The sequence below is a fragment of the Gavia stellata genome, chromosome 2, assembly GCF_030936135.1.
Source record: "Gavia stellata isolate bGavSte3 chromosome 2, bGavSte3.hap2, whole genome shotgun sequence".
NCBI lineage: Eukaryota > Metazoa > Chordata > Aves > Gaviiformes > Gaviidae > Gavia > Gavia stellata.
In genome coordinates this window covers 57,121,442-57,134,869 of record NC_082595.1, presented here as the reverse complement: position 1 = coordinate 57,134,869, position 13,428 = coordinate 57,121,442, and the positions used below count along the sequence as shown (strand labels likewise).

The window sequence follows — 13,428 nt, the reverse complement described above, 5'->3', positions numbered from 1 at the left end:
ACTAGTTTAGTTTAACTTCAACGTATACTGCAGTTTCAGATGCAGTCTGCATGAGATGAAAATATTCCTACGTAGACTTCATTGACAATGAAATACATCAGATACTTTACCAAGTAATGATAAACCCGCATAAGAAGAGGCTGTCACAGTCACAAGATTTGTCTTGGATGACACACAAAACAAATTAACATAGAACAAAAAAAAAGAAAAAAGCTCTTTATACTTAATTCAATATGGCTTTTTGCAACATGGCAAAATATTACAGCTTAAAGCAGACATCTCCTCACAGAGGAGAAAAGAACTTTGCAGTCAAATTAAAAGCATAACAGAAAACAAGTAACATGCAGACCCTCTGCTCTTTTTGGCCAAGATGACACTGCAGCCTAACAAAATCTGGAGAGATGTTCTATTTCTTTTCTAAGAAGTGGTTCAGCTGGATAAGAGGAATGAAGTTTTATCATAATCAGTTGGGGTCCATTCATAAATATTTACTGTTCAAGAAAACAGACTGCAAAACACTTGATTTAAAAATTTAACTCAGGAATTTAAAACCAAATCATGTGCCCAATTCCTGGAAAGAAACATAAGGAATGAAACAAAGTATAAGTTAATCTTCATCTATTTCTGGTTTTCTTCTTCAGTTCCATCGTCTTTGTGAAGAACAGGGAGAGGATGAGCCTCTGTGTTGAAGACCCAGTGTTCGAATGGAAGAAGATCATCTTCAGAAAACAGCAAATACAAGTACCTGGCAAGAAAAAAAGCACGAAATATGACCACATCAGGGAAGAGAAACTACAATAGTTTTCAGGAAAACATAAATATCTGAATGTGTCAATGGAAACAGTTGACCAAACAGAGAACACCAGGTCAGTCCCAGCATCACAATGATTTGCACAAAACTTTGGAGCTACTCAACTCAGATTGGACTCAAGGGCAATAGTAACTGGAGACCAACAAAAGAATGCCTCTATCCTGATAGAGGACAAAGAAGTTTAGGCTATCAAGGTTAAATATCAGTCCACTTCCACTTCCATTTCATCCTCAGTAATTTTATTGCATATTGTTTTGATAATATACAACCATACTACTTTTTGTCCTCCTGAATGTCCACATATATCAAGGTGTAGGAATGAAAATATTGTAGCCCAATCGTATCTTACTTCTGAGAACAACCTCTGGCTTAGGATTTTTAAAGAAGAAAACTACCACTAGACCAGTAGCTTGGGCAGCCATTTACTTAGACAGGGCCTATTAAACCCAGCAGTAACCAATAAACAAATCCAACATTTTATTTATTGTCATGATACAAGTTGGTAGCTACTGTAGCATGATTATTGAAGTCAGCTTAGGGATGAAAGTCCGCTTAGCGAATGAAATTTTATTTTTTTCCTCAATCACCATCCTTCCCTGAAGGCTTTTCTGGGTCTAATTATGATAGGCCAATTTAAAAGGTACAGTAGAGACAGCACACTATCTCCAAAAAATGCCACTATGTATATAAATGTATTTACGGTATTTCATTTACTTGAGTATTACACTTTCTGTTGAAATGGCATGACTTCTTCTTTCTGGTCTTTGCAACTTTTTCTTGCACAGCAAAATGAAGAGACCAAGGCAAAACTTCCTTTATTTCATTAAAAACTTAGAAGACAGTGATAGATAATGAAAGCTTTTTTTTTTTCCTCTTAACAGGCCATGTGAGCTTACCATGCAAGTTGACTTCTTTTTGCTTTTTCCGCAGTTTTAAAACAACAAGTATGCAATACAAGCCTGGTAAGTCCTCTGTCACGTCAATTTGTTTCACTAGCGTTGACATATATAATTAGATCCTATCAAAGCTAGGAGATGTAATTTCTCAACAAAGACTATCAAGTATCTTTATCAAAAGTAAAGATAATATCCAGAAGTCATAGAATTCAGTTTATTGATATAGAAGGAAAAAAATAGGCAATTTGCCTTCCCATCACTTACAAAAAGCTCTACGATTTCAGTCAGATTTTGTTACGTGAATGTCAAGGGTACTAATGATAAATACATCTGTAAAGATGATAGATAGAGAACTACTTCATATTAATGAAAGCCAACTTTCTTAACTTACTTGAGTGTCTCTGAAAGGAAGAAACTTTGCTGCACATCATCATGGCTTTCATGATTGTTATAAACATCTCTAATGCCAGAATAGCCACCATCTACTCTGCAATGTTTTTCCAGTGCCTGAAGAGAGGGAAAGAAAAAAGACAGTGGAATTAACAAAATGAATCATCTGTCAGTTTTTCTTTGTTTGACAATAAAACTAGCCAAAAAAACCTGTCACAAATTTTTTAATAAACAGCTGAAACCTAGATAAAGCTCTAAATAGAAAACTGTTTTTAGGAAGACATGGGCACACATGTCTAATTTTACATTTAGGAAGAGAAGCAAAATGATAAATTAATAAAAGAAGTAAACAAACCAGTTTCCAGAAGGAAAGCTACATGGATGTAAAGATATATGGATTTTCACTTATTTTCTTTTTCCTCTTTTTAATAGGAATAACAATAGCCTCTCTCCTACAGGCTTGTCTGTCAGCTTTCAGAGATCATGTCACATATACCTTTCTTGGCCATATTTTAGTGCTTAAAAAAATGTTGTGATGGAATTGAATGCCATAATGAAGAGCAGTCTTTTCCTTACCTCCTGTAAGTAGCTTTGAAAAAGGAAAGGACACTCTCATTTTCTATGTAAGTTGTTTGGTTTCTCTTTGCAATTATTTCATTTTTCAATGGGAAACCTCTGATATTGGGCTGTGACTGAATTTAATTTCTGCAGTAGGCACTATTTTTCTTTGATATCTTTCTGAAAAAGCTTTGTCTGTTACACAGGAGTAGATGGAAAGCTAGTATGTGTCTGGACTTAACGCAACCTGTTTTAGATGTAAGAATAAGAATGTGTTTTTCTTTAACTAGTTTCCAAACTGTGTATTCAGTTAAAAGGTATAAAGCAGATGATTGATTCCTATTTTACACTTAAAAATATAATTTCTTTTCTAGCCACAGGAATGTTCTATACGATTAGCTAATTTTGAAGGAGAAAAAAGATCAGATGAAGGCTGTATACAGAAGGGCAAAAAACATGTACCTGATGCTGGAAGTGTAGAAGGTATATACAGTTATACTATTTAATAAACTTTGCTGCTTTTCTTTATTTTAGACAGGTGTTTGGATTAGAAAGATGGTACCTATATGCCTATATATGAGCCATAACATCTTTAAATAGACTGCTATCCAATACTTTATTTGAACATTAGTTCTCTTATCACTGCTTTGTTTAAAAATATTAATTAATCTTTTTTCTTTGTAATTGACCTATTTAACAAGATTGAAAGTATTCTTAGCCTCTTCATTTTTCTTATGCTTTTTTACTGTGTTCAGTTTCTTATTCTGAATACTGTGTTCAGTTTTGGGCCCCTCACTACAAGAAGGACATTGAGGTGCTGAAGCGTGTCCAGAGATGGGCAATGAAACTGGTGAAGGGTCTGGAGCACAAGTCTCATGAGGAGCGGCTGAGGGAGCTGGGGTTGTTCAGTCTGCAGAAGAGGAGGCTGAGGGGAGACCTTATCACTCTCTACAACTACCTGAAAGGAGGTTGTAGCGAGGTGGGTGTTGGTCTCTCCTCCCAAGTGACAAGCGATAGGACGAGAGAAAATGGTCTCAAGTTGCACCAGGGGAGGTTCAGGCTGGATATTAGGAAAAAGTTCTTTACTGAGAGAGTGGTAACACAGTGGAATAGACTGCCCAGGGAGGTAGTGGAGTCACCATCCCTGGAGGTATTCAAAAGACACGTGGATGAGGTGCTTCGGGACATGGTTTAGTGGTGGACTTGGCAGGGTTAGGTTAACGGTTGGACTTGATGATCTTAAAGGTCTTTTCCAACCTAAACGATTCTATGATTCTATAATAACTTTCTGGTATTGTGCAGTATGATAAAGGAGTAAAGAGAATCTAACATGATTACATTTAAAACAACTCATTATTCAAAAACAAATCCAGAAAATACTCTTTGGCCCTAAACAACTTCTCACAATGAAAATGATGGTAAGCATGATGGATTATTACATTTGCTCAGGACCACACTACTCTGAAACATGGTGCTTGCTGTAGAGGTATTGGAGCAACAGCTTTCAGGCAGAAATACCTGGAGCCTTATCGAACCCCTGACAGAGAGATGGAAGACAACTAGTTTCTCCATTTCTGAAGTTATTGCAAATACCACTGAAATGATTACAGGATGTGTAGGTGATTGATGACAGCCAACATGGCTTCACTAAGGGCAAATTGTGCCTGACAAATCTGGTGGCGTTGTACAATGGGGTTACAGTGTTGGTGGATAAGGGAAGAGCAACTGATGTCATCTACCTGGACTTGTGCAAAGCTTTTGACACTGTCCTGCATGACACCGTTGTCTCTAAATTGGATTTGACAGATGGACCACTCGGTGGATAAGGAATTGGCTGGATGGTCGCACTGAAAGAGTTGCAGTCAACAGCTCAATGTCCAAGTGGAGACCAGTGACGAGTGGCATTCCTCAGGGGTTGGTATTGGGACTGGTGCTGTTTAACATCTTTGTTGGTGACATGGACAGTGGGATCAAGTGCACCCTCAGCAAGTCTGCTGGTGACACCAAGCTGTGTGGTGTGGTTGATACGCTGGAGGGAAGGGATGCCATCCAGAGGGACCTTGACAGGCTTGAGAGGTGGGCCTGTGTGAACCTCATGAAGTTCCACAAGGCCAAGTGCAAGGTCCTACACGTGGGTCAGGGCAATCCCAAGCACAAATACAGGCTGGGCGGAAAATGGATTGAGAGCAGCCCTGAGGAGGACTTGGGGGTATTGGTTGATGAGAAGCCCAACATGAGCCAGCAATGTGTGCCTGCAGCCCAGAAAGCCAACCATATCCTGGGCTGCATCAAAAGCAGTGTGAAAAGCAGGTCAAGGGAGGTGATTCTCCCCCTCTACTCACTCTCGTGAGACCCCACCTGGAGTACTACGTCCAGCTCTGGGGCCCCCAGCATAAGGACATGGACCTGTTGGGGCAAGTCCAGAGGAGGGCCATGAAGATGATCAGAGGGCTGGAGCACCTCTCCTATGAAGACAGGCTGAGAGAGTTGGGATTGTTCAGCCTGGAGAAGAGAAGGCTCTGGGGAGACCTTATAGCAGCCTTCCAGTACCTGAAGGGGGCCTACAGGAGAGCTGGTGAGGACTTTTTACAAGGGCATGTAGTGACAGGACAAGGGGTAATGGCTTTAAGCTGAAAGAGGGTAGATTTAGATTAGATATTAGGAAGAAATTCTTCACCATGAGGGTGGTGAGGCACTGGAACAGGTTGCCCAGAGAAGTTGTGGATGCCCCAACCCTGGAAATGTTCAAGGCCAGGTTGGACGGGGCTTTGAGCAACCTGGTCTATTGGAAGGTGTCCCTGCCCATGGTGGGGAGTTGGAACTAGACGATCTTTAAGGTCCCTTCCAACCCAAACCATTCTATGATTCTATTTAGGGAAAGATGCTGCATTTCAAACCACATAGCACAAAAAGCTATGAAAAGGCAGAAGATATGTCTAAAAAAAGCAAACAGGCAGAATAAGCATTTTCTGATGAGACATGGGACTAAAAGTCATTAATAATTACTGAGGTATCCATCACCTCCACCTGCTCTAAAGGCTGTTCAAGATCTGTGTTTTTCTGTGAGTAGATATCTTAAACGTCCTTGTTTTTGCTGGAGTCCCTGTAGCTATCTGCATATATTTAGCTTGCATATCAGGCTCTCCATAGTTTTCACTGGAGAGTAAGCTGCCTGTTGTTATTTAAAAGGGGTTTTCTCCAGGAGAGATCCTTTAAAATATAACAGGCCTATTTGTCTTTTCTTATGCGTCTTTAGGTTCTTTGATTTTCCTGGACACTTTTACTAAGCGACAAATATACTTAAGTTTAAACAAGTAATTTCCCCTGGCTGGTACTCCTTCCCTCTCATCTACTTCAACCTGCAGTGAATTCAAAATGCTGAATCTGTGTCCGGATTTTCAATGTCAAACACAAGATTCTGTTTTCCAAGGCACAGCAGAAGGAGAACTTGAACTTGAAGGATAAGGCTATTATTCAAGGAAACATCTGCATTCTAAACAGGGTGAGGTAAAATAAAAGCAAATTGCATTTGGGGTTTATGTGCTCTAACATGTAGTTAGAGCCTTCTTTATGAGTTCATTGTAGGGAGATACTGTACAGGCACCTGAACATACTGCTCTGATGGAAACTAAGAGGTTAACTTGCTCCCTGTTAGCCATCTGGTGGTATCTACTTGATGCAAATATGAAGTCTCTTACGCCTCAAAGCTACTTTCCACTTAACGAAAGGAACAGGATATTCACATGCGGCATTAGTATGATAAAAAGGCTCTTGGTTGTCACCCTCCTTTAACTTTTGTGCCTTTTGTGCCCATACCTGCAGTTTCAGAGTACAGTGATATTCACATTGACAGTGGGATAGTGGTGGGTGGGAAGAAACAATCAAACACTTTTTAAATTAGTAGTTCTCAGAAAATGAGGGTGGCTAAGATCAGTTATGCTAGAGTAATGGAAAACATCAAGTGGAGTGAAAACTGGCTGACAGTCTCAAGGTATCATAAAGGGAAAAAACAAAAGAAGTGCTGTGAATTTAAAATACATGCTGCATTTATAATGCAGAAAGGGAGACTTTCAAGTTGATAAAACCTTTCTGACTCAGTAACAGTGGATATTGCTGTTGGTCATAACTGCATTTTCTGCAACTGCTGAAGTACATACAGAATGATCTTGGACTCAAATTAAAGCAGGAAAGCAAGTTTCTAAAGACTAAAATGGAGAGGCTAGAGCATGCTTTTAGTCTACAAAAGTTAGAGAAAGAATTAATAGACTTGTTGCAGAGTTTAAAAGTCATGACCTATAGAGCAGCCTTCTTTTCTGCTACAAGGGCACTGGGAAACAAACCTAATGAGTTCTTATTGCCAGTGTCATGAGTTGAAAATGGACATGAAACACCTGAAGAACAACTTTTTTGGGCAAAAATAAATAGTCTGTTGCCCCCGTCTTCTTGTTTCAATCTCAGCTTCCTCTTTGTGCAACAGGTGTTAGTAGTTAAACCAACCATAGTCAGTGGTCAGGGACTTCCCCAAGAACAAAAGGGTGGAGTGACAAGCTCTCTGGAGGAAGAGGGAGCAGAATTTATGAAATAGTTGTGGTAAGCTCTCATGACTTGTATTGGAACAAAAAAATACAGTATTAGGTGGGGCTGTACAGGCTAGAAACATCAAAGAAGAAGAGAAAAAAGATTTGAAACCTACAACTGCCTGTATAACTTCTGTGAAGCTGTAAGATTTGGTTTTGTGAAACATGCAACTGCACATTAGGACAGTGGAAGATGGGCCTGTATAGAATGGGACCAGCTGCATCTCCCACACAGGGGCTCTAATAAAACTACGTTAGAGCCAGACGAGAGTAACCACAAGAATGTTAAACAAGGAACACATGGGGAGCACTAAGAAGGTAAACGAGTGTACAAACTTGAAATAAACACAAACAAACTGAACAAACAGGGTAAAGAATAATAATAAGGAAAACATTTCAATTGTTTATAACAATGTTATCAGTGTGGGCAGCAACAATGAGTCAGGAAAAACATCTCCTGGAGAAGGAACACTTGGCATTGCTGAAGCCTGGTGGGATGAATTCCATAAACAGCCATTGTAAATATTCCAATTATAATCTGCCTGGGAAGATTCCAGTAGTAAAATGTGTGCCTATGGGTGGTGTTAGCGAAGAAGAAAGTAAGGGAACAGCACTCTAAATTAGAGGTTTTAAATAAAAAGAACTTGGAATCATTAACTCAGAAGCATATTGTTTCAGGGCTGATAGAGCCAACATCTGAGGGAGGCAAATAAAATGTCCTAAATAACTACAGTCTACCTAGCTGAATACAGTGTTGACTGCAGATATGGAATTGCTGTGAATATTCAAACAAGGAGGAGTTAGAGAGTAGAATTATAGTTAATGCTAGCAGCTATTCTTTTATGGAAAGCAGATTTTACCATAAATTTCATTCTTCAAGAATATCTAATTACTAAACTTGAAAGACTCTTTTTTTCACAACACTTAATAACATTTGCACAATATTTGAGATACGTTCAGTATCTCACACAGTGAATACTGAATACAATTACAGATCTTGGTTGCTGTTGAGGGAGGCAAGTAACTGGCAGATGTCATGTCACAGCCAGGTATATGGAATCATAACCCAGTAACAGCTCTCGGGCAGGGTCCCTCGAGGATGAGAAACTGATGACACAAGACTACATGTTCTTCCCTTAGTACAGAGCAACCTTCTACAACTAGTGGTGTAGTCCTGTCCAAGAAAGTTAAAATCATACACTCCTAGAAACAAGAGGTGTTGGGCAAACTAACAAACAGGACGTTTTTGAAATCCTGGAAAGCAATAACTCTGCAAAGGAGAGGTGACTGTGAACAAAATACTACACAGAGTTTTGTTTTCTTCTTTTTTGCATTTTTCTTAAGTATACAAAGGCACAAAAATAATGTTCTTCAGCTTCCTGTATCTCCTGTAAGATCTGAGTCTGCTTAGAAATTCCAAAGTAAGAGTGAAACGCAGATAATTTAGCAAGGGCAACATCAATGTGAGGAGAAAATAAGTGAACTCTAGAAATGTAATAAGGACCATACCCGGAGGATGAAACACGATAAATCCAAAGGCTCTCATCTCTAACAGTAAGAGTGATTAACCACTGAAATAAGGGAAACAATGGATTTGGCAAGCCAATTTTTGCAGTATACACTAGCTGCCCTCTTGGAAGGCTTGTGCTAGACAAACTCAAATAGCTAGGTTCAGCATGACTGATTGAAGCTCAACGGCTAGTGGGACACAAAAATTTAAATCTAGAAGAGATTGTTATCATTAATGGAGTTCAGTCCAGATGACCTATGCCTTTTGAAAGTGACCCATTTTTTAAATGTTTAGTACTATTTACTACTTCACCTTGGCCTTATCACCTTAATTAAAACCAACTTCAAACAATTACTGTTGAAAATACACCTCATAAAACTTATTCCCATGTTCAAGGCTCAAATTTGACATGCGTTTGCACTTTCCATTCACATGCAGCAATACTCAGCATCTTGAGCAGTGTATCCAAATATGACCCCATCTGAGAAGTATTTAAGGAGAAATCACAAGGTATTTTTCTAATATACAATACCAGCAGTATTTAGTTTTGTCAAAATGATCTTAGTTTATCTATTTAGAAAATGAATCTGTGGAAACTTGAGTTGATATTGCTGATTTAAAATAAATATTTACTCTCCAACTGCTAAACAATATCCAGATATCATTCAATAGGTCACTTAACAAGATACTAGGATTTAATAAGAAAAAAGTCAAATAGAACGTTACCTCTACAGCTTCCCATCCCCACTGCCTGTACTTTGGGTCATGAGTGAGCCGCCACATGTACATGTAGGTCTCTATGACTTCTGGTCGTAGGATGTAGTATTTTTCATTTTGTCTTGTAGCAATGGCCTCAACACCACCATCGAATCTGAAGGCTTCTGGTCCCAGTTTCATGCCTAGCCAATATAAAAACACATGCTAAAATAAAGGCATCAAAAAACATTTCAAATTATGTAACCTACCAAATCAACTATCCTTTCATGTGGCACAAAGCCAGGTTACCCAATAGGTATATAATTTCTGAAAGATACTGCAGCACCTCCTGACTGCAGCACCTCCTGTTTTTAATATTTTGTAAATAATTCAGAGTAGGATGTTCTTCATCAATGCTTTAAACAGCAGTTCCAGCTTGAACAGTGATGCTAACATCTGCATTCTGGAAGACTTCATGTAACTAGCAACATGTGAAATTTTGCTTAAAAAAGGAGGATATTTACTTTCCCATATCAAACTGGAAAATACACTCTGGGACCTGAAACGCTGCCAGGGTTATTTTTATAAGAAGATTAAAGAATCCAAAGAAATTTGCTGCACAGAAATCCACCTTCTTTGAGCAATTCTATTGTTTGCAGCATTGTACCAACAGAACTGAGACTAAAATAATTTTTTGTGCATAAAACATGATTAATAGCTATATTGATGCACAAATGAACAGGCTCCCTATCTTATTTGCAGTCTGTTAAACAGAAATTGGCAAAGTGACAAAAAACCTGTCATGTTAATTACTAGAGTCAGTAGATATGATTCAGGTGCACAGAAATTATTTACAAAACAGAGCAGCCATTCTTAAAGTTACTCTTAGAGCAAAGCATCATTTGCTCAGAAAGGATGAAGAGTTCTCACCATCATTCAACTTTCATTCAGCATTACGCAAAAATACTGACGGCTGCCTTCACAAAGTCAAACTGTGAACCTAAACTCTGCAATACAGTACTTACTTGTACGATCATAGGATTCATGGCAAGTCCTAGCAATTTCAGCACCAAGCTCGATGTGATGGCCCGTCTTGTCATTAGGTGCTCCGTCAGCTCCAAGAGCAAACATGCCTCCAGCAAAACAAGTGAGGTGTCCCATCTTGTGTTCAAGCAGTCCACCCTTCCACTCCGCAATGTATGTCAGCCCCCCGCTTGATTTGCGAATGAGATGGGTCTCTATGGCCTGCAAAAGTACATGATTTCAAACCCTTTGGTGCCATTTGGTAAAGCACGAAGGACACAGACAAAGTTGTTGGTTGTTTTTTCTCCATATTGCCTTTGCTTATAAAGTAAAATGGATAGTATGAACTAGCATATCCTCAAAGCGCAGCCAAACCAACACAGATTAGCATACATCAGTAAGGATGTTTAATTTTGCTACAACTTTGAGCAATCTACGCAGTACGTTTTATAAAAATTTTGGAAGGACCTAAAAAATACAATTCCATTTTTAAATTCTTTATTTCTCTCCGTTTCTATTCAGAGCAATTTCAGGTAATTTCACTTTTAATGGTGGTTAGCCATCACTTCAGCTTCTATACTTCCCATTGTAATTCTGACTTAAAGGATGTGGTTATTTATGTAATTTCATGTCAATTATACGCAATTAAACACCTGACTCAGTGAGTTCACTGAATGATGTTAGGTTTCGGAGTCTATACGGCATTCCCAAAGTCCAATGAGTTTTTACCCCCCAGACTGAATTCCTCTGTAGTTATCAATCAAGAATAGGGTCTGGAAAAAACCTAAGCAGAATAAAACCATACAAATCTCCTAGAGAGATTTAGAAGATGGTGCCATTAGCAATGTACAGTCACTGATTACGAAATCCAGCAAAACAACCTTTCCTTACGAGAGGAACAGAATTAAAACAATAGAGGAAATGCAGAAAAGCACATTAATTAGAAGCCCACAAAGAAAGTAAGATATTACTCTTTAAAGGGTTTAAAGGGTTTAAAGGGTTACCCTCTCCATTGAGAGGAGACGAACAACGCTATCATACATTCAGTTATCCAGCAGTATTCTGGTTTATTCTGTTGAAATCATAAGATCCAGAAACAGTACTCAACATGCATTATACAAGAGAAAAACCATGAATAAAATATCAGTACAGAGAACTATTAACAAAAAAAGTCAGGATTGAAAAAAAAAAGGGGTTATAAAGAGAAGGCATTGATTGTAGTTATTTCTTCCCATTAAACATCTGCAAAAGTTGTTTTTATAAGCATGAAAAATCTAGTCTAAACTAGAAGCATCAGCAGAATAATTGTACAAGTTTTACTCACTAAGTAGTTTTTTGTGCCAGGAATGTCACATTGAAAACTACACTTCGTTTTCCACTAATATTAGTGCAAAGCACTTAGTAAGTATGTTTTCTGCCCACCTCCAGACCCATTATTGGCTCAGAAAACTCCTCCATCCCTTTCTTTCCTCCTTGATTTTATGTTTTTAGCACTAGTACCTACTGAAAAGCATACCTAAATTTTAAAGCAGCAATAAATAATGAATATTCCTGTACTTAAAACAAATCCTGCATAATTTAACCTATTAAAAGAGGAATTAAATATGAAAGGGGAAAGGTGGGAAAACAGTTTCCTTAAGCATCCAAACCACAGACACCACTGTGGTAGATGAGAGAGTTACAGAGGCCAAGTTGGTGTCAAGCTAATTGGTGGTCGTGTATTCCAAGTGCATATAAAAAAGCTTTTCTGTCAGATTGGGAAACAAGTAGAGGAATATCTAGGTACTTTTTAAAAAAATAATGTTCTTTAAAACATGTCTTTTGTGCTGATTTGGGTATAAAATACTGGAATTTATAATTAAAGAATTGACAGAACAGGCTTCAAAGAACCTGCTACAAAATGTATTAATGCATAAACAGGTAAAATTTATGAGAAGACAGAAATAATTGGAAAACTTCCAGAATCTTTCAGAGTGCTGTTCTGATTTTTCTTAAACAGTTTATATTTTGTAATAGGATGTCTTATTGTTAAAAACACACAACAATTTTGTGGGAAATAGCTTTCAGACTACTTAGGCATTCTAAAAAATTAGCTACCTAAAACCAAGTTCAGAAATGAAAAACTCTTAATTTAATTACATTTCATTAAAACTTTCAGCATGGTATCCCCATGCCACCGAATCAACAATTTTGGCAATAGTTGATAACTCTACTGGTCACTCAGCTGTTGAGTCAGAATTTATTTAAAAAATAAACAAATATAAAAATAGATTGATGACTAGATTTACCTATATTGCATTTTTTTTAGTAAAGAATTAATAAAAGACAAAATGAAGTATTGCTATACCTGACAGAAATAACAGTAATCATGTACCTTCAGAACTATAGTAACTAGACCAGGGTAGATTCTTGGTAGTATGAAAATGGATTTTGCAATACCAGTAAGTCTTTCAGAGTTTTTTCCCCTCTTTTGGCTCAAGATTAAAGTTCAAGCTGAAAAAAGCTGACTTCCATTTGAGAAATTTTAAAATTTTTCTAACAAACTGCTGTTAAGAAACTAAAAAACTGATGTTAATTGATGCTAAGAATGTCACAAAATAAAAATATATTTCCAAATTAATTACTCATATTTAGTAAAGCAAATCATCTTGTTTTTATAAATGGGCTCTATTAAGAACTAGTACATATGCCTATTTAAAGTTATTTTTTTGATGTGTCTTATTTAAAGTTATTTTTATTAGGTAATCATTTGATATATTATTGACTCTGAAATTGCCTTGTCAGACTTTGTACAATCATGGGGCCCTGGGTGATAGATAATACTTATACCTACGTATAGACTCTTATTAATGGCATGCTAGGTAACTAATCATTTATACCTAGAAATGAAATCCAAATAATCTTCCTATGTACAAATAACCTTCAGAAGCCATAAGCCCAAGTGTGCCGAACTTGCAAGTCCATCAG

General features: G+C 37.7%; 1 protein-coding gene across 1 annotated transcript in view; it reads right to left on the bottom strand.

The window, feature by feature from the left end:
• Positions 1-457: 457 nt before the first annotated feature.
• The window catches only part of MAN1A1 (mannosidase alpha class 1A member 1), a 151,808-nt gene continuing 138,837 nt past the window's right edge, over positions 458-13,428 (bottom strand). Inside the window, exons 9-12 of the mRNA XM_059828836.1 lie at positions 10,464-10,683; positions 9,469-9,641; positions 2,099-2,214; positions 458-745 (exon numbers count right to left, since the gene is read on the bottom strand). Coding sequence (XP_059684819.1) covers positions 619-745; positions 2,099-2,214; positions 9,469-9,641; positions 10,464-10,683 — 636 coding nt within the window. The 3' untranslated portion in view covers positions 458-618. The remainder of the gene's footprint in view (positions 746-2,098; positions 2,215-9,468; positions 9,642-10,463; positions 10,684-13,428) is intronic.